Source organism: Pelmatolapia mariae, linkage group LG10_11 (assembly GCF_036321145.2).
Source record: "Pelmatolapia mariae isolate MD_Pm_ZW linkage group LG10_11, Pm_UMD_F_2, whole genome shotgun sequence".
Lineage (NCBI taxonomy): Eukaryota > Metazoa > Chordata > Actinopteri > Cichliformes > Cichlidae > Pelmatolapia > Pelmatolapia mariae.
The window spans coordinates 55870854-55890377 of NC_086236.1; the positions used below are offsets into that span (position 1 = coordinate 55870854).

The window sequence follows — 19524 nt, forward strand, 5'->3', positions numbered from 1 at the left end:
AACTGCAGAGAAAATGGATAACAACCCACTGCATGCTGGAATAAGCAACACATTCCAATGGATATTTTTCAATGGCCAAGCCACTCACCTGCTCTCAACGTAACTACTTTCCAGGTACTGAAGATAAATGATAGCAGAGCATCTTAAGGCACAAAATGCAGCATATGGTCGTATTCATGGGTCCTAGACCTCAGGCAGTCATCGAGTGCAAATCGAAGATCAATGTTAGTCAGCTTGGTGAATTTGAGTTAAATAGTTATTTTCCTTTGGATAAGTGGAAGAGAATTAATGGATGGAAAGTTGCTTTCCTTTCAGCTTCAGCTCAGGCTCAATCACATTCTTTGTTAGCTAGATGCTAATTCTGCTTGCCTGGTGTTTGGTCATGAGTAGGTAGTGTTAAGTGGTGTTATTTTGTTTTGTTTTTTTCTCTTTTGGGAAATGCATGAAAACACATTTTGTAAACAGTAATGACGCAGTGCAGTGATGTAACAGTGTTATTACAAATAGTTTGACTAAGACATGATGCAGGCATATGTGTGGTTCAGGTGCTGTGGTATCACCTACTTTATAATTGCTTCCTTTAAGGCAGACCTTCCCAACGTGTGGAGCCCGCCCCCTAGGGGGGGCGCAGAGCCATTGCAGGGGGGGCGCGGTATGAAAAGCGAAAAAACAAAACAAAAAAACAACCCTTGGACACTGCTAGCACGGGGTGCCCACACAAACGCAAAGCAGGAGATGAAGCATCGCTGAATATGTTTCCAAACCAACTTCATTCTAAGCCAAAGACTAGAAAATATGGTGAAGCATATCTGCCCTTTGGTTTCACCTGCACAAGTGCCGAGGTAGGTCTCCCCTGCAGAATTGCTTTTCCCTGCGTCGGGAGCAGCGCTGGGCTCTCCAAATCACGGACAAACAGTATCCCACATTCTTGATTTTTAGTTCACAAACACTTGTTGTAATGACTAACTACTCCTGACATTTTGGAGATGTTAGCTCTTTTTACAGTAAAGTTACAGCGAGATACAAATAACATCAGGCTGATCCTGCCACGATTTGCTCCCCCTGTCTAAATCAAACGGTATCCTACAGTTGTTTATGTTTTTAAACCCATTTTGCACAGAGAGGCATTTTTTGAAAAATGTATTGATAGCAATGTTGAATATTATTACACAGGAAAAAAACAACTACATGTAAAATAATCACACAGTGATGCCTCTGACTTTCTAAATGGAGGGACAGTAACTGCATGTGTATATGTAAGCGTGTAAAACCTGCAGATAGTCAGATTAACAGTATTTTGTCTCAATCTGCCATTCTGCAATTCATCTCATGTAAACAATAATGTGGAGCACAGCGTGACGTGAAAAAAGGCACATACCTTTGACATTGCGTGACGAACTCTGTATTCCTCGTCCACACGTAAACGCAAAAAAGGAGTTTTAAAAAAAAATCTCCGTTTTCGGTGATTCGAAACGCCGTTTACGTGTGGACGAAACAGCTGCGTTTTCAAAAATACCCGTGTAGGTGCGGACGGAGCGTAAAAGAGTTAGTAGTGTATTTTATTACTACCTGTAATTTATTGCAGATTACTGGTATTTGCTTAATTGTTTACTAACTGTTTGAGGTGTGAAATGAACCGTAATAGAGCAAAAATATGGCTGTGTGTGGTTGGAGGATGTGTGCATGCGAGAAGGGGGGGGGGGCGAACATTTTTCTTGTAAAACAAAGGGGGGCCCAGCAAAAAAAGTTTGGGAACCACTGCTTTAAGGCCTCAAACTCTTACAGTGAATTACAAAAAGAGAAAGCGTTTCAGAAAGAGCTTTAGCACACTTAAGCAAACGTATAATTAATTCTAGTCAATTCTCTAAAATCCTATCAAACACTGGTTACAAAAAGAATTAAGTATTGTACTTGTACTTGTTTTGTTACTACTGGGGAGGCCTGGGCAGGAGATCCCCGGACCAGCAGCCAAAACCAGTAATTTAATGTTCTCATTAGGCTGAAAGTCTCAAATTTTCTCAACTAATTGTAAATGGAAGAACAACTTGCTACCACAGAGCAGCAGACCCGTAACATTTAATAGACATTTTGATATAAATGGTAAATGGCCTGTATTTATATAGCGCTTTAATAGTCCCCAAGGACACCAAAGCGCTTTACATATCCAGTCATCCACCCATTCACACACACATTCACACACTGGTGATGGCAAGCTACATTGTAGCCACAGCCACCCTGGGGTGCACTGACAGAGGCGAGGCTGCCAGACACTGGCGCCACCAGGCCCTCTGACCAGTAGGCAATGGGTGAAGTGTCTTGCCCAAGGACACAACGACCAAGACTGTCCAAGCCGGGGCTCAAACCGGCAACCTTCTGATTACAAGGCGAACTCCCAACTCTTGAGCTACGATCGCCCACGATCGATATACCATGTCATTTACTCATTGAATACTATATAGTTTGCATTTTTGTGAAGGAAGAAAAAGGTGTTAAATGTAAAATCCATCAGTTTACTGCACTCGGTGACCTATTGCGCTCGACTGCACTAGGATTTATGAAAGCTACGGTAAAAATAACGTATTATGATGTCATTCTAACATCTGAAACATGTGGGTCACATTTTCAAGTCTCTGAAAGGATGCTTCACATGACATTGTGTGTTTACTGCTCTAATTATAATGGCTGAGAAGAGGTCTCTTCTCCAATGAAAAGTGAATTCCATAGTCCTCTTTCTATGCTACCATAAAGCTTGGGAGTCTGAGTTAGTCAGATTAAATTGATATTTTCTAAAGTTCTTTTCCCTCCTTTGTATGACCATAGACAGTGAGTCCAGTAACACAAAGGCGTTTTGTACAAAAGTGCACCATTGAAAGATCCTGTTATTTTGTCTAGCTGAGATCTCTTTATGACCACTATGGGCAAGAGGAAGCAGTTGTAGTAGCAATATTACTTTAAAACAATATTACTTTAAAGCATTGAACTGAGCATTTTCTACCCTGTGAAACAAAAGTAGTTCAGTGTACTTTTGCTTTAGTGAGGACTTGGCCGTCATTTTTTCCCTCCTTCTAGACACACAAATGAGTTGTGTTGTTGTCATATCTCAGTCTAAAACAGTCTATAATAGTAAAGTAAGTATCTTTAATAGTTAGATGAATGTCTTCTCTGAAACATTAAATATTTTAAAAGCTGTTCTACCAAAAATATGAATCGAATTTATTATCTCTTTCTTCACAATATGGAAATGTTTTTGACCAACCTCCATTTATCAGTAACTTCGTCCTTGTGAGCTGCCAAAATTCCTGCTAATCCACTCTGATTTTTATGTTTGCCAAAGCTTCATTATCTCTGACATGCCTTTGGACATTGGACTTGTTTACTTAGCCTGATGAGCTCCTTGTTAGTGCACAACAAGTCAGTGAATTTATGGAGCAACCAAAAGTCAAAATACAGTCTATAAGACAATAGATATACAATTATGGACAACCTGTATAATTTATCTATTGCTGTTGCTGTAGGAGGCATGGGTTTAAGATCTAGTAATGTTAGTTTCATCCTTAAATCAAACCACTAAGCGATAACAAGCATTAAAACTTAACACATCTAAATCCTGTACACAATTTTCATCAGCATGAATTTTCTTTGAATTTCATTTTAATATTTATCTTCTGTACTTTTAGGACTGGCAGCAATGATGCCAGCATCAACAAAATAAGCCACAGTGCCATCTAATACAAAGACACTACTCATATTACAAATCAAACATTGCTTAGATTTTTAATATTTGACTTAGAAATAAGTTTTCTGTAGCTCAGGGCATCCTGCGACAATGTATAATACAATATTATATATTATATAAAATTTTATTATCTATATGAGTAGTTTCATGGCCAAATCAGATCTGTTTATTCAATATTTCATGTCAGATTTAGCAGATAAAAGATCTGGAGATAATTCGAAGTGTTAAACTTGTAATTTGGTAGCTTTTTCTTACATCTTATGGCCATAATCAGGGTGAAAAATAAAATAAACCTGATGCACACTAAATGCCAAAAGGCCTGGAAGACCATTGTTAAGAAACAACAATCTCAATGAAGCAGATATATTGTTCTCAAAGTCTTCAATCAAGCTAAACCTTCCTGAGCGTAAATGCAGAGTTTACAAAGTGCTAACAACAGGTTACACTTGGAACAAAAATGGCTGAGTAGACTTTGCCAGAAAACATGTAAAAGAGCATGCACAGAAAACAAATCTTTGGACAGATTAAACCAAATTTAACTTGACTTAATTCGTTTTCCAGTTTCCAAAGACAAAACTGACGGCTGAAAAACCCACAAACAAGCAGCAAGTGAATGTGGCTGCTATAAAGGCCTTGGAGAGCATCTAAAGCCAGGAAATACAACATCGGATGATGTTCATGGGTTCTGGATTCCAGACACTAAAGAATTTTCATCCTATTATCATATTAAAACAATCCTTATATTAGTTTGATAAACTTCCTTTGAGCCTCTGAAAGTGGGAGACTGTAAATAAAGCTGGAAGTACTTTGGTCACCAGTTGCATTACAGTTTGGTCCAAACTAAAACATCTTACGCACTTTATAGCACTATTGTGTCCTATTTAATTCCAGCCAGTGCTAAGTTAGATGTAAGAAATGCAAATTTACTGTTGAATTTTTTATTTTTTTTATTTTTTAGTGGAAATGCAGAAGGTCACTAACACTAAGAATCGGGCCTTCAAAAGGTTCTCTTCAGTTTCCAACAAAAATATCAAAAATGAGGTGATTGGTGAGTTGTTTTTCTATGAGAGCTGATATTCTGCAGAGTCATTTACAGATCAAGTCTCTGTACTTTCACTTTGATTTTGGACGCATGAAAGGCAGAAGTAGTTTTATTGACTTTTATTGACAGTTAGTATTTATTTGGCTGAAGAACGACCTGCACGGCCAATCAAAAGTCCACGTGAGTGCACGTTTTTCACCATTTTATTATCAAAGCACTTGTTTGCTCCTGCATGTGCTCCTTGGACTTGTTTACTTACACTCATTGATCGTTTGAACATTTGAACTGAACATAGCAACACAATTTTCATAAATACATAAAGATTTAATAGATGTGTGTGTTAAACAGCTCTATGGTAATCTAAAACACTTTTATGTGTTTTGTCATGTTTGATCTAAACAAATAAAACAAACACAGCTATCAGTGTTCTTACACAGTGTGTGTTCATCTGTGAGTTTCACTGATTGCACCACCGTCGGGCATCTGTCAAAAAGGAACTACTCACATAAACAATAAAAATCCCAGAGTCTTCTGTGTATATGGTATAGGTCCATTTATATATTTATACTGCTATCCAGCTAATGTACATATTTATTTAAGTATTCATAAAATTACACAAATAGTACTCGAACGATCTGATTATTTTTTAAAAAGCCAAAACAAGGAAAAAAAACTGCATTTATCAGTTTTGGCCAGTAGAGGGCGACATCTAAAACACCACCTTTTAGATTAAGTTGAAATACTTAGTAGAGATGCAGAGTTTTCAGATTTAATGGAGAAGTGTGGACTTCTCTGTCGATTGCACTTTGTGACACAGTGCTGATGGTGATATTTTGGCAAAAAACAAAAGCTTCTTCTTTTTTCTTTTTTTTTTAACATTTTATTCTCATGCACAGAAGTCACTGACTAGAAAAACATTTGTAGCACAAGTTGATGAATTGTCAATTTATTGTTCATCTTTACAATAAATTTACAATTAGAAATTCGTAAAATTATGTATTATTTTTTATAATTATGCTCACCAGTTTTTGTTCTCAATGTTGTTCATGGATTAACCAACATGTAACGTAATCATAGCGACCAGTGTAACGCTTTCATATTATTGTAATAAAAGGGTTTTTAAAAAATCATAAAATATTCTTTATGATGGACATAAAAACAAAGTAGTTTTTTTGACCAGATTTTTGATTTTGTAATTTTCTGATTAGTGACACGTCATGAGTTTATTTTCTATCAGTACTCTATCTATGATCTCAAATTCCAGTGCGCTCCAGTTCAGCACGTTCCCCGGCGTGAAGTTTAGTTCATCCACATAGTTCTGAATTTCACAGGAGGAAAGGATGTGATCCCACAAGTGGACGTCAGACATCATGCCAACGAAAGACTGCTTAATGTCAAATCCGCCACCGTGGGAATCTTGCTCCTGTAAAAAATGCAGTGTTGAGATACACTAGACTAAAACTACATTGTATATTATTTATTTGTGTGTGTAACACATAAGAATGTAGTATATACAATATAAAACTGTACCTGTCCTAACATTATTATAACAGGTCCTATGATGTTTGTTCCAGTGCTGACAAATTTCCTAATCGAAGGTAGCCCATCAAACCAAATCTGCACCAGTCCAGACTCAGAGTCCCACGTGGTGCAGATAGAGTGCCACATGTTTGGCTTGTAGTCTCGTCCTCCAAATTCAGCTTTCCTGTCCTTGATATGGGGCTCAATCTCTTTATTTGTATAATCCCAGAAGATCAGGAAGTCATTGGAATGAACAGGTGTAGCCAGAGAGAACAAAACGTGGTCTCTTTTAAGGTCTGTAAATGATCTGTGGGCATGGCAAAGGATGACTTATTTCACAGTCAGAGATACAGTTGCTTCTTATAGGAAATGTATACATATTCATTGCTACCTGTGACAGAGTGTTAAAGAACTGAAATCCAATCTTGATGCATTAAGCCTCACATGAGCGCTGTTGGATTGCAGTGGGAAAGTGAACATTTTACCAGACAAATCTGAGAAGAGAGAAAGAGGAAGAAACTTTTCAAGTGGTTTTCCTTTTTTTTATGAAAAAGGAAAATGCAGGAAATTATGAACACAGAGAAGCATATGCGCGGGGTCCCACCAACACTCAGTTTTAATAAGAAATTAATAAGAAAACTTAAGAGAAGGAAATACTATATTTTTCTCAAAGGTTTTCAAGGAGTCAAATTCACATGAAGCCAGAAAGAAACAACATTAAAAATACAAGTTTTAAATCTATGTAAACCCTTTTTGTTTCTTAGTCTTGTTACAAAGATTGGCTATAAATTTTAATAACGTTATTAAAAAACAAAGTATCATTAAAAGTGAATAACAAAATACATGAACATTGTAGAAATCTGCTGTTGTATTCACTTTGTTCAGAAAAAAAACAAAATACCTTGAGGTCTTGCAGCACATGCTGTCAGCATCACCAGTACAGGGAACAGCTTCATCTAATACAAGGCAAAAAAATCACAGCACAAATTATACTTAATTATATAAATGGAACTTTTTCGAATTATACTCAAGACTAGTGACACCAGTTTACTGCTTGCTTTGGATTCCTACAATAAACAATAGAGGCGTAAATTATCTACTTCACCTGTATTGCTCATTGTAAAAACAAAAGGAAAGAAAATGAAGTTTTGTATATAGCAGAATTAAGTTTACGTTCTTACACATGCCAGTTTTGAATGTCTCATCTTACCTTGAAATCTGTGTCTGGTACTGTCTGTGCAGCAGTTGTGAATGTTGTGAAAGTTTGAGTTTTATATACTTCTTCCCCATTTCTGAAGGTTTGTCTGTGTCAATGTGTTCACTTCCTTCATCCACTTCTTCTTTTTTCCTACTTTTTCTTTTTTGCTGTAATCTGCATTATGATGATAATTCTACAGAGGTGAAAGTCAGTTCAGTTGAAACTTTCCTTGGTTTGTACTAATACTCAACTAAACCATGAACTGAGTATCAACGGGAGACTAATAAGCTCAAAACGTTTGACTAAGTGAAATAAAACAGTGAGATATGAAATTATTATGGAAAATTCTCAAAGTGATGCCTAAGAGTTGTAGTTGATGCTACATTGTATAGCTAACAACACAATAATGCCACATGTTTGGGGGCATATATATTAAAAAATCAAATGGTATCCAGGACCACAGCTATTACTTGCTTATATAAGCTACTTGTTCTTTCATCTTCCTCACTGTTTGATGGCATGATCATGGACAGAAGAGGGCTGCCTGCTGTAGATCTCTGTCTTGCTGTTTTATAACATGTCCTTTGTTGGCATTGAGCTGCCATTGGTAAATTCAAAGTTAACGTTGTACATGATAATTAATGGTTATTCTGTATTACACTAAGGCATTTATAATGATAATAATAATGTAATGAACAATGGTACTGATAATAGTTCAATTTTGAACATTCTGTGGAAACTGACATGTATGACATGTATGATAGCTTGAGGACTAAACTTTCTGACACCAAAATATTAGACTAATGATCACATAATTATTTCTGTTGTCATACAAAGAGTGAAATGGACTTCTCTTGTGCATTTTAAATCTGAGTACCTTGCATTTGATAAGCTAATGTTGACTGCCTAAATTGATGTGTTTTAGTGTTTTTTTTAATTACATAGCAATAACAAATATGGATGAGGTCAGTGCAGACACTACTGTTACCTGTCTGTCATCAGTAAAGGCAGGTCTGAGATGTGACGCTGCACCTCAGAGCTCTCCAGTGGCACGAGCAACTGATTGTGACAACAAGGAAAGCCGATGCAGGGGCCAGGGGGTGTACGGCATTGCAGAATTATCAAAACACAATTGTTGGGCATTACATGCTTTCAATTAGGAATTGATGCCATGGGACAACTTTAAAATTAAAATGTAAAATTATAAAATAGACACACGTGGGGGAAAAAACTTTCCTGCCCAAAGGGTCAGGTGCTTGAGCACCACCTGGGGTCTATCTGTGCATGTGCCTGTTCAGCACTCTTTCTAAAGTCTGTAACTCCAGTGCCCTCCAGCTGATGGTATTCCCAGGTATGTAGCTATTTTCTTGTGGATGTCACAATAAAACAAAAAAAACCACATAATCCCTCACATGGACATCACACATCAGTACCGACAAGCACTTGCTTTATTTCTAGCATCTTGGAAAACAGAAGGTAATTAGTGTTTTGAGTATTTGCTTGGAAAGCATCAAATAAGTGTTAAGTCTGTATGTCATGGTCCTGAATCTTTGACCCAGCATTTAGATTTTTATTTTGCATTTTTACCTTAAGAAGATGATTTAAGTTCGAGCTTTGTGCAGTTTAGTCTTGAGTCTCTAGTCTTGTTTGACATTGTTAGGTTGCTTTTGGTTTTTTGTTTTGTCCTCATCGACTTCTGTGGAAGTCGGCCTTGTCTCCATGTTTACCTATGTTTCCCCATGTGTCCCTCTCTCTTTCTCTGTTCCTCAGCCCGGTCATATCCCACCGTCTAGTTCACGTCTTAGTCTGTGTCTTACTTCCTGTCTTATTTTGATAGTCTCCTGTCCTGCGTGTGCTATGTTTTGTTTTTCCTCCCCTGTGTATTTAAGTCCTCAGTTTCCTTCTGTTTCCTGTCATGTCGTCAGTCTTCATGTCAGTCTTGCCGCTGTGTTTTCTCTGCGCTGTGTGCTCTGTTTCATTTCCTGTGTCTAGCTTAAAGTTCTGTGTATGTGGTTCATGCCTTGCCATGTCAAGACTGTATTTTGTATTTTCATTTGTAACTCCCAGCAATAAAACTGCCTCTTAGTTTATATTTTGTATCTGGAGTCCTTTAATTGCTTTATTACGTGTTATCATTACCATTCCTTGCACTGTCCTTATTAGATGGCGTTATAAGGGCACTCCTTCATATCCTAACTGGCTCAAGTAAGTTGTTATCACTTCAACTGTTTATGGATAGGGCAAAAAGTTCAACTTTGACTGACACCACCAGCGGTGGCATAGATCTTTAACACCCCGTCCTGTTTTTTTTAATGCTTTCAATTACTGATAAGGGCCATTTAAAAGGCAACTTTATGAGACTGGAGGGTTTTATCTCAGCGGGAGTCACAGGAATGGTGTATCCTTTACTTTGAATACATTCTTTCACATCTATGCCTGTACTTGTCATGATTAGATTTCATTTACAGCTACTAATAAAATGACGTCTACGTGTTTTTACTCACTTCAGGAAATAACTTGAGGCAGCGCAACATCACGGGCCTATCTGCACTGTGACAACCCAACATTAGATTCTTTCAACAGACGACGGTGATGGAGGAGTCTTCAAATTCCTCTTTCCTAGTGATGAGATCCAGCAGTGACTGGGGAGAAGGCTGGTCTTCAGAGCAAATGTTTCTGAGAGAACGCTATCTGATCAGCCAGAGGGATGAACCCTGGAGAGGGATCAGACCAAGACGACTAAACGAGACACAGCCAACTCAGCAGGGAAATCTCCCAAAGTTTGAGCTTCTGGATAGAATGAGATATAGAAAGAGAGACAAGACAAGACAATCTTGGTCTGTTACACTGTTGTTTATTTTAAAGAGTATTTACAGTGGTTACAATTAACATAATGGGTGTTTAACAAGAAAGAACAAAGGAAAAGCAGTGAGAACCAAATACGTAACAATAAATGCAATAAACATAACCCACTACACACTGCAAGTTCAGATTGATGGTATTTTTTTTTCTCTTTTCTTTATTTTTTACAAGGATGTCATAGAGGACACAACACAGAATCTCAAATTACATTATGTAACACTTCTGGAGGTACATGTGGAAAAATATTAAGCTCTAATGGAGGCGAACACAAAGGCAAAGGAAAGCTGCTTTTACATGTACCACGTTTACAACACTGAACAGTTTTCTTGTAAACATATAATCCTGGCTCTGTGACATCTATGCCTTTGCGTCTGTGTTTATAATTCATTTGTACCTGCAGTGCCATTGCCTTATGTTAGGAGTAATTTTTTGCGTTCTTGCTCGGGATCAGTTCTCTCCCAGCCCTGTCGAATGTGGGTGAGAGTGCTGTCCACGCAAGGCAGGAGGAGAAGCAGCTTGAGCACTAACACCACAGAAGGCACCACCAGACTAAGCATGTAGCCAGGGAGCATAAACCATTTGTAGGATGAAGGCTGAAGAAACTTATCCCAGCCGTACAGGTAGGTGTGAAATGTACAGAAGAACAGTGTCAGGTAGCCCAGCTTGGACTGAAAGACAGTAAAACAATGAAACATTTCATTATGTTACATTTCATTCACCCATTTATTTTCAGAAAGCATTGATGTTATGATGTGCAGTCAGTTTCTATGCATCAGGAACATGTTGTCTGTGTGTGAATGCCTCAGCCACTCAGAGGAGAGAGGTGCTGAGGGATAAATGTGAATAAAATAAAAAAGAATAAAGATAAAAGACAATTTCTTTTCTTTTATATGAAGTCAAAAACTGCAGTGACAAGCTGACCTTAATAGAGACATAGCTCCATATGTGCAATGCATGCACTCTTTGACTTTGTGTACTCATATACATAAAGGTACACATACATACTTGTGCACATTTAAATACATTATATACACATGAACAAAGCCTTAGGACTGAGGCCCAGGATAATGTATGCCCCCAAATTACATCTGATGCATAACTTAACATTTAAATCTCTGCTCTAATTTGGGCTGGAGTAAAGGGAGGGGTGGAATAAGAATATGAGCTTGACATGACCCAGATACATTTATGAATGAGTTTGTTCCCTGTAGTGTGTCCCATTTCACTTTTGATTGGTCAGAGTGGGAACAAAGGTAAACATTATTTGTGTCTGTTCAAGTAAAGACAGAGTTAGAAAGCAAAGGAGGGAAATGTAACTAACAGATTTCTGACAGTTTGTTTCCAGTGGGAACTTTAACACAGCTGCCTGGCCCATGTGTGTGTTTTCCTATCCACATTTGTTCTTACCAGTCACAGTTTGTACCTTCACAAATTAGACACAATGTGAAGAATTTACCAAACAATTTTTCTGCCAGAATCCTTCCTTAAAGGCCCAGTAGCCTCTCTGTCAAATTTCACACTAACTGCTCCTCAGCAGCCTCGAGTATAAACAGGTGCAATAGTGGAGTAGCAGTACGTGGAACATTTGATGGTGCATTTTAAAGCATCTCCAGCAGACATATTAGAAGTGAGTGCCAACTAGGGATATTTCATAAAAAGCATCTCTGTGTTAATTGAATCATCAATCTGGTTGTCATTTGCAGCTTTTCCTGGCCAAGTGAGTAGATGATCAGTTGAAACAAATTAAATTTACCAATGAGCTTTATTGTATTCATTTTATAAGAAATTGACAGATTAAATATCACAGAAATGCTCTTTCCTGCCACTGTGTTTATTTGTTCTTTGTTTAAAAAAAAAAAGAAGTTTTGAAACTTCTGTTATTTTTGTTTTTGTTTTTAAGCGTGATTGAGTAAACCAGAGAGTAGCAAAAATGTTCATTTACTGTAGATCCGGGATGTCAAACACATTTTATCTTTGTGACATCTTTAAATTATAGAAATCTATAACTTAATTAGTTTGGCCTTTTATGGATAGCCACGGGGAATCTCTTTATCATCAGGAAAATCTGTAAAACTTTTGAAAACACAGATGTAAATGTCCAAATGTTCTGTTTCCAAAACCATCCAGTTGGTTGGTTTGGAGTCTTCACCGGGCTGATTCTGGCCCCCAGGCTTTATGTTTGACACCCCTGCTCTAGATGGAGAGCATGCTTTCCATTTTCTATCTGATATTAATTGATTCCAGTAATAAGCAAAGATGCCAACTTCTGTACAAGCACAAATCTGTTGGATGGATTGCTCGGAACATCAGTGGGCCAGCTCCAGGGAAAAATCCCACACTCTCATTCCTCCACTAGTGACTTGAAGTTTTTCTTCTTATAAACAGAATTCACTCATCAGGCCAAGAGTTTTGTTTCGCTAATGTGCCAATATGAGTTTGCACGAACCACATACTATAAATCAAAGATGGAAAACCTGCATTTGTTATAGTGACCATCGGAGGACAGTTCCTCTGATTGTAAAAAGTGGTGTGATTGTATAGATGTCTTTGATAAACTTACCCTGGCTCTTGAATCACAACTTAAGTTAACAGGGTACAGTATATAGTTCCGGCCTCTTTTATTCAATAAGAACATTTTAAGTCAGCTATATTTTCTAAATAAGTGAGAAACTGAATTGGATGAGCAGGTCAATCCTATTAACTTGTTAGGATAGGTTTACAAGGCAACTTTGGGTCTAAGTTTTCTCCAGTTAATGTTTTTATTACTTTCTTTTCTTTACTGTCTAGCAGATCTTGCTAAAGTGCTCCATGCTTTCATCTCATGATGTTTAGGCTGCTATAAATCCCTCCTCTTCTGCTTCCAGCTCATTGAAAACTTGGCTGCCAGACTTCTAACAAATTCAAAGATCAATCCCCTTCTGCTAGGGATACATCACTTTAGATACTACATTTTATATCTGTCTTACCTGTATAAAGCTGAACTCTCTCCAGCTGAGCACATTGCTGATAGAAGGGAGGGAGGTTATTCCCAAAAGGAGATACAGGCCAAATCCCAGAATTCCAATAACGTAGTACGAGTCAGTACGCCAGGCCATGGTGGTGTCAAACGGTGACGTTTTATTCTCCCTGATCTAAAAATCACAGCAAACAAAGAACAGACATTTTTACCAGCTATTTACAGAGTGATGGAAATAGGTATCATTAAAAATGTTTCCAAGTCTTACCTGTGAGATAGTATGTGCTGCCAGTCTGTATCTCACATAATATCTGAGGGCAAAAACGATTATTTAGAGAAAAATCATGTGGACAATTTAGATGGGCATAACTCTTTAACATCTAAAATAAAACCTAGTTAAAGACGTCACAAGAATTGCTAAATTAACATTATTCACAAGTTTATTAAAGCATGATTTAGGCTTATCGTTATAGCTACATATTCTGTGGTAATAGATTAGTGGGATGTGTGCAACGACGTGACGACCAGAGAACATCAGAAAGGGAAGGACATTTTTCAACATTATGCAACTACAAGCAAATTAACCAATGGTGACACAAAGTGGACGGGACTGAAATAAACTTCTCAGCTTTCAGGTGAGCGTTTGATACCGGAGCAGGATATCACTGATTAACATATGATAATAGTAAATATGTGAAAGGGTTACCTAGGCAACCAGACCCTGAAATGTCATCCATTCTCATGGGTAGTCTAAAACTAGTGCTTAAAGTTGAATCCACACATGAAGCATTTGTCAACGATGTGGCAACCAGAGACCAAAAGAAAGTCAATGACATTTGGGACCATGTACATCTTCCCAAACAATGTTATTCTAGTGAGCAGTTATAAACAGTCCCAGATATGTTTAATGAAGAGGCATGAAGATGTGCAGCTCTTACACACCTGATAGGGATGATAAGAGTGTAGAGCACATGCAGAGAAGCCAAAGCAAGAGCTATGAGTCCCAGCTGTTTCCTGCACAACATCCAACGATCCAACCAGTCGGGGAAACGCCTGAAACATAGGTTTGAGTAGTATGGCACAAAAATGATTAGAAAATTGCACACCTCTCTGCTGGGATTAAATATAATTGCATCCTATTTTGATTACTGACTTGTATTTAGTTCCTCTGTAGAGCTGAAGGAAGGCAGCTATGACTCCAGGCAAGTAACACAAAGACAGCATAATGAGCGACACGATGGGGAACACCTGAAAGAAGGAGACAATTACAGCGCAAGTTGTTTTGAGGATGAAATCCATGAGTTTTAAGTGAAAACTTTTTATTTGTTTAGTCATTTTTTATGGGATACATTTGGCGGTGACTTTTCAAAGTGTACCATGTGCTAATTTGTAAGGTAATAAACAGGATTTACCTTGTTGGCCAAGGATGCCATGATTCTAAAGGAGATGTCTTTATCATTCACCACATACGAATAGATGACATCTCTGATGAGTAGATAGAAGAAGAAGAAGGCAGTGAGGCCAGTGGCCAATTGCAAGGGCAGCCTCCACTCTGGGAACAGCTGCAGAGGGAAATCCTCCAGCTCTCTGGCTGCAGTCAGAGACCCCCTGTCCAGAACAGTGAAGCCTAATTTGGTAGCCACCTCTATTACTGCCTGCTTTGCCTCAAGACTGTTCCCACACACGTACACCTGGAGAGGAAAGAAAAACAATCTATAATTTTTAAAGCTCGAGAAGCGCCCCATGTGAGAAGTGCAGGTGTTCATCATTCTACATTTACACATTTATGTTTATGAATCTCACACACATGATGATCAACCAATAGAGACACACTGACAGTCAATGTGGTCATAGGAATGCTCAACACCTATGCAATGTTGCTGATGGTGCTCAAAATTAAACATAGTCCAGTGCATAAACATGTACTCCCCACAACACACGCGTTCTCCTGTGGTTTTTATTTTTTATTTACTGTCCACTGGGACTCCGAAACTGGATCAAAATGAGCAGAAAAACACATACATGCTGCAGTGAGAGAGCAAAACACATGATGGGAAGCTTAGATCTAAGAGAGAGTGTGGAGTTAATTGATTCAAGGATACCACAGAGACAGCATTCTCAGGAAAGACATGAGGCTGACTCCTCTCCTCCTCTTTCGCTTGGCATTGGTTTGATCAAAACTTCAAAATGAGTTAATAATATAATTTGGTTGGAAATACTTTCCTTTAGGAAAGAGATTATTATTTTTAACTTGTTGGTCAGCACCCGCTGTGTGAACATATCAGAGACTGTCAAATGCATGTGGCTCTGCATGCAAATACGTAATGCTTTTTACTATAAGGCCTTTTACATGTCCCCTAGTATACATGCAAGCAAGGAGATTTTAACACAACAAGCAGATGTAGCTTTTACCTGTCTGTTAGCATCTGAAGGTCCATTCTGAAGGGCCCATGCAGACAAGGTGTTAAAACCCTTCACCACCTGAGCTCCAGGGATTAGCCTGGTTATTAAACAACAATCATTTGCCTCATGTTCTTACATTTTTTTAGGCGATTCAACTCACATGGTCCATGAGATATCCCAATATTTCATATTATTACATTACTGCCCTAGTTTCCTCTTACCTCTGCAGATATTCAGCATTGGCCTCCGGGTACATATTCTTCTTGAGGTTGTTGCTGACATCCACCAGAACCTTCCAATCAATTAAATCAATACAGTGGATGAAAAGTTAGAAATGATCCAAGTGCTTTGTCACACAAAGTCATCTCACTATGCAACAAGGTACCTTCCCCTTGAGCTGAGGTGCAAGCGTCTCCAGGAAGTTGTAGTTTTCTCTGTGAATACAAACAAAAACCAGCCTGGCTGATTGGGCTGCAGCCACATGGCTCATCGCCTGCACAAGACATAAACACAGGAGAACTGTCACACACAGTCATGACACATAGTAACACAACCGCTGACAAATGGTTTCATTTATTTTGACATTCTAGTTCAGTCGGGACAAGAAACAAAGCAATGCAGAATGTAGAGCACAAACAAAAACAGCAACATCTGGAGAGATGCTTGCACGTACACAAATTATCAGCAAACATGTTTAGCTAAACAAGGTCAAGCCTGATTAGAAGAGCTGCTTTTCTCACAGCATTAACTATGCACTTTGAACACAGGTATTTGTTTTGGTTAAGGACTATCCTTCAGTTCACATGTTGTGATATCAGCTGTCAAATAAGAACAAGAACAACAAAAACAACAGACATCATGCTCTGTACCTGAGTTCCCGGAGGCAATGGGCCACAGCTGTGGGGTCTGCGGCTGCCGTACACCACCTTGTAGCCAGTCTGGAGCAAACGCTGGCCCAGAGAGCGCCCTAAGTCCCCCGTCCCAAAGATACATAGCATCTCCTGCTCAGTGGTTGCTGCTGTGCTCAAAGGACACAGAGATACACTCTCTGAATTCACCTCCTTTGACATTCTTCTCAGTCTGTCACACAACACGGCCAAAGTCTGACACAAAAAGGGAGAATACCTCCTGTGGTTCTGAAAGAACAAAACGCTCTACCAGGTCTTCTGCAAGCCCAGTGACAGCTGGACTGCAATGTGAATATTATGAGTAATGTGTCCAAGTTCAAGACAGTTGTAACTAAATTACTGTTACTTCAAATAAGGAAATCTTCTGGAAAAAGTGCCAGTGGACCATCTGACTGCCTCTCAAGTTCATGTGTCTGTTCTGTCACTTTCTAGACTGACAGATTTTTCAGTCCTGAGTCAGTTTTTGTATTGGTCTATCCCCTCCCATTTTAGGATTGGCTCAGACTGAAGTCTGTTTAATCTGGGAAACTCTGTGGCAAAAGGTTGGAGGCAGGTTTCAGAGAGCCCTTTAGTTTTCTATCTGAGCCTCTCTGTGTCTCTGTGCTTTGCTTTGCCAGGAAAACTGTGGCAAAGTAAAGAATTATGGCAGGCTTCTGGGAAACCACACAGATTATGCAACACTGGAAAACAAGACTTCAATGTACTATGGCTGGAAAAAAATATTTTCCCCACTTTATCACATAAAGTCACAGCACAAGAAACCCAGATTATGCAGTAGATGAAAGTTGTTGATATGAGGACATGAAGGAAATGTGCAGTTAAGAATCAACGTGTGGAACGTTTCTGCTCAGACAAGCTCACCATAACAGGTTTGTACATGTAGATGGAAACCGTGCCTCAAATTAAACACACACAAAAAACTTCATAGATAATATCACAGTCACCTCATATTACATGTTACAGTTTGCTCATGGAAAAATTCACATTGTTGCACTGAGCTCTCCCCAAACAGACTATGTGTACCAATTACAGGTCACAGAATGCAGTCACACTGTACTGGTATGCTCCCGACCCCCTCTCCCCTGTTTCATTGCACAATCCCCACTTTATGACTGTAAAATTCCCACATCCTGTACCTACATAATTGCTTGGTCTTGAGTGCAAAACAAATAACACTTATTTTAATAGCATAAGGATAATTGTGGTTCACTGGGAGTCAAAGAACACAATCCTCATAATCAGTCAGTGATACAGTGGTCAGAAGAGGTGCACCCTGATTCATGGAGTTTGTAGGCAAACCCACCAATTACAGTCTAAACTGCACTCATGTGTTGTCCCAGTGAGTAATTAATGTTCTTAGCCTCGTAACTTAAGCTGGCCTCTGAGTGCAGCCCTTCCTATTTTCCCAGAGGTCCAAAATAGCTCCACCGTTCAGGGCTGAGGTGAACCTCAGGCCTAGTGACCTATCCTAATCTGTAATTACTCCCTCTGCTGTGCTGCATCACTAAGTGGTTGCCGTGTGGATGTATTGTCCACAAATATAACAATACTTTACTAATGCAAACAGACACACACACACGAGTACATATGCATATATGCACAAAGAAACAAAAAAAAGTAATGAAATTTGTTGCTGATCTGGGTTCTTGGCCCATAATTAGGCAGAGACCTTAACTGCAATTAATCTCCTACTTGGTAAACAATTACTTACTTGCTCTTCCTCCCACAAGATAAGAAGGTTGGAGGAAAAGCAGCATCTGGCTTGATCAGATCAGTAAATACAGTAAGAAGAAAAGTAAACAAATGAATGTCTGCTGGGTGAAAAAAATAGTTAAAGTTTAAGTAAATCTAGCTGGTCAGTGTTATTTATATGATACAGTGTTTGTTTTTTCCCATATCAAGCGGTCAGTTATAACTAACCAGGAGTTCCTTAGCCAGAGGTTCAGAGTTCAATCAGTAAAAGCCCAGGCACTAAAGCGCAGAGCTAGACCTCTGTGAGCACAAGAGCTGCACTTAAGTACTTCTGAGCTCTATGCACCAAACAATCTAGCTTAAAACAGTGTGGGTGGATTTCTGATGATCAAAACAAAACTGAATGGAAGCAGCAATCACATATCAAATGTCAAGTCTGAAAAAAAGGCACTCTCAGGCTGATGATTGGGCCTTCCAGTATTCCCAGGCTAAAGCCATTACCATGATTGGCTTTACACTGCAATATATGAGTGTCTAAGCAAAAGCCAGACTGCATTACAGCCCCATACTATGTTAATAGATTTTTCTGCATGAAATGAGGCTCACAGATAGAGTAACATCCAGCTTCCTTTGGTGTTATAGTGAAAAAGAGAGACTTTTAGTCGCGCTGTTCAAGGTTTCGGTGCATACATACATGAAGAACGTTGATCGCAGAGGAACTTAGACTTTGATCATGTGTTACTGGATGAGATGGACACCAGGTTATAGATTATCTGAGTGTGATGGTCGGTTGTAGTGATAGTGACACACAGCAGAAAAATTTCCTGTAGATTGTGATTGGATGTCTAAAATCAAGGACGATTATACAAAGAGGTGGTTGGTTTGTTAGAAGTCATTCTAGATAATGGTTCCACAATATTGTAGAGGTTTGACGGGTAGAGGTCGTTGGATCTGAGGTGTGACCAAGCAAACAAGCTCCTGTGCCACTGGGCAAAAGAGAAGGGCAAAAAAACATCCTGGTCTGAGGCTAAAGTTTAGTACAGTGACTTTTCCCTCTTCTCGCTTCACCTCCTCTACATGACACATCTGCTGTTTGTGTTTACCTTAAGGCGCTGAATGTCCTCATGTGAACCTCCTTAGCTATCTTTTTGAGGTAATGTTTTGGGTTGCAGGCCATGACCCAACACAGCCAGAAAGGCCACATCT

The 19524-nt window shown here is 38.8% G+C and overlaps 2 protein-coding genes across 3 annotated transcripts; both read right to left on the reverse strand.

The window, feature by feature from the left end:
* Nucleotides 1–5253: 5253 nt before the first annotated feature.
* Nucleotides 5254–7556, reverse strand: LOC134637106 (serum amyloid P-component-like). The gene is made up of 5 exons (XM_063487450.1): nt 7510–7556; nt 7201–7255; nt 6691–6793; nt 6309–6606; nt 5254–6201 (listed from the first exon to the last, which is right to left on the reverse strand). The coding sequence occupies exons 2-5, from the start codon at nt 7253–7255 to the stop codon at nt 5983–5985; spliced, it is 675 nt and encodes a 224-aa protein (XP_063343520.1). The 5' UTR covers nt 7510–7556; the 3' UTR covers nt 5254–5982.
* Nucleotides 7557–10335: 2779 nt separating this feature from the next.
* Nucleotides 10336–17092, reverse strand: LOC134637105 (metalloreductase STEAP4-like). 2 transcript variants are annotated; one of them, XM_063487449.1, is made up of 11 exons: nt 16844–17092; nt 16588–16736; nt 16104–16211; nt 15940–16010; nt 15728–15815; nt 14728–15006; nt 14469–14563; nt 14258–14368; nt 13584–13626; nt 13326–13490; nt 10336–11027 (listed from the first exon to the last, which is right to left on the reverse strand). In XM_063487449.1, the coding sequence occupies exons 2-11, from the start codon at nt 16714–16716 to the stop codon at nt 10770–10772; spliced, it is 1347 nt and encodes a 448-aa protein (XP_063343519.1). In that variant the 5' UTR covers nt 16717–16736; nt 16844–17092; the 3' UTR covers nt 10336–10769. The 2 variants fall into 2 exon arrangements, with proteins under 2 accessions (XP_063343519.1, XP_063343518.1); XM_063487448.1 differs by having other exon boundaries at nt 16588–17092.
* Nucleotides 17093–19524: the final 2432 nt, after the last annotated feature.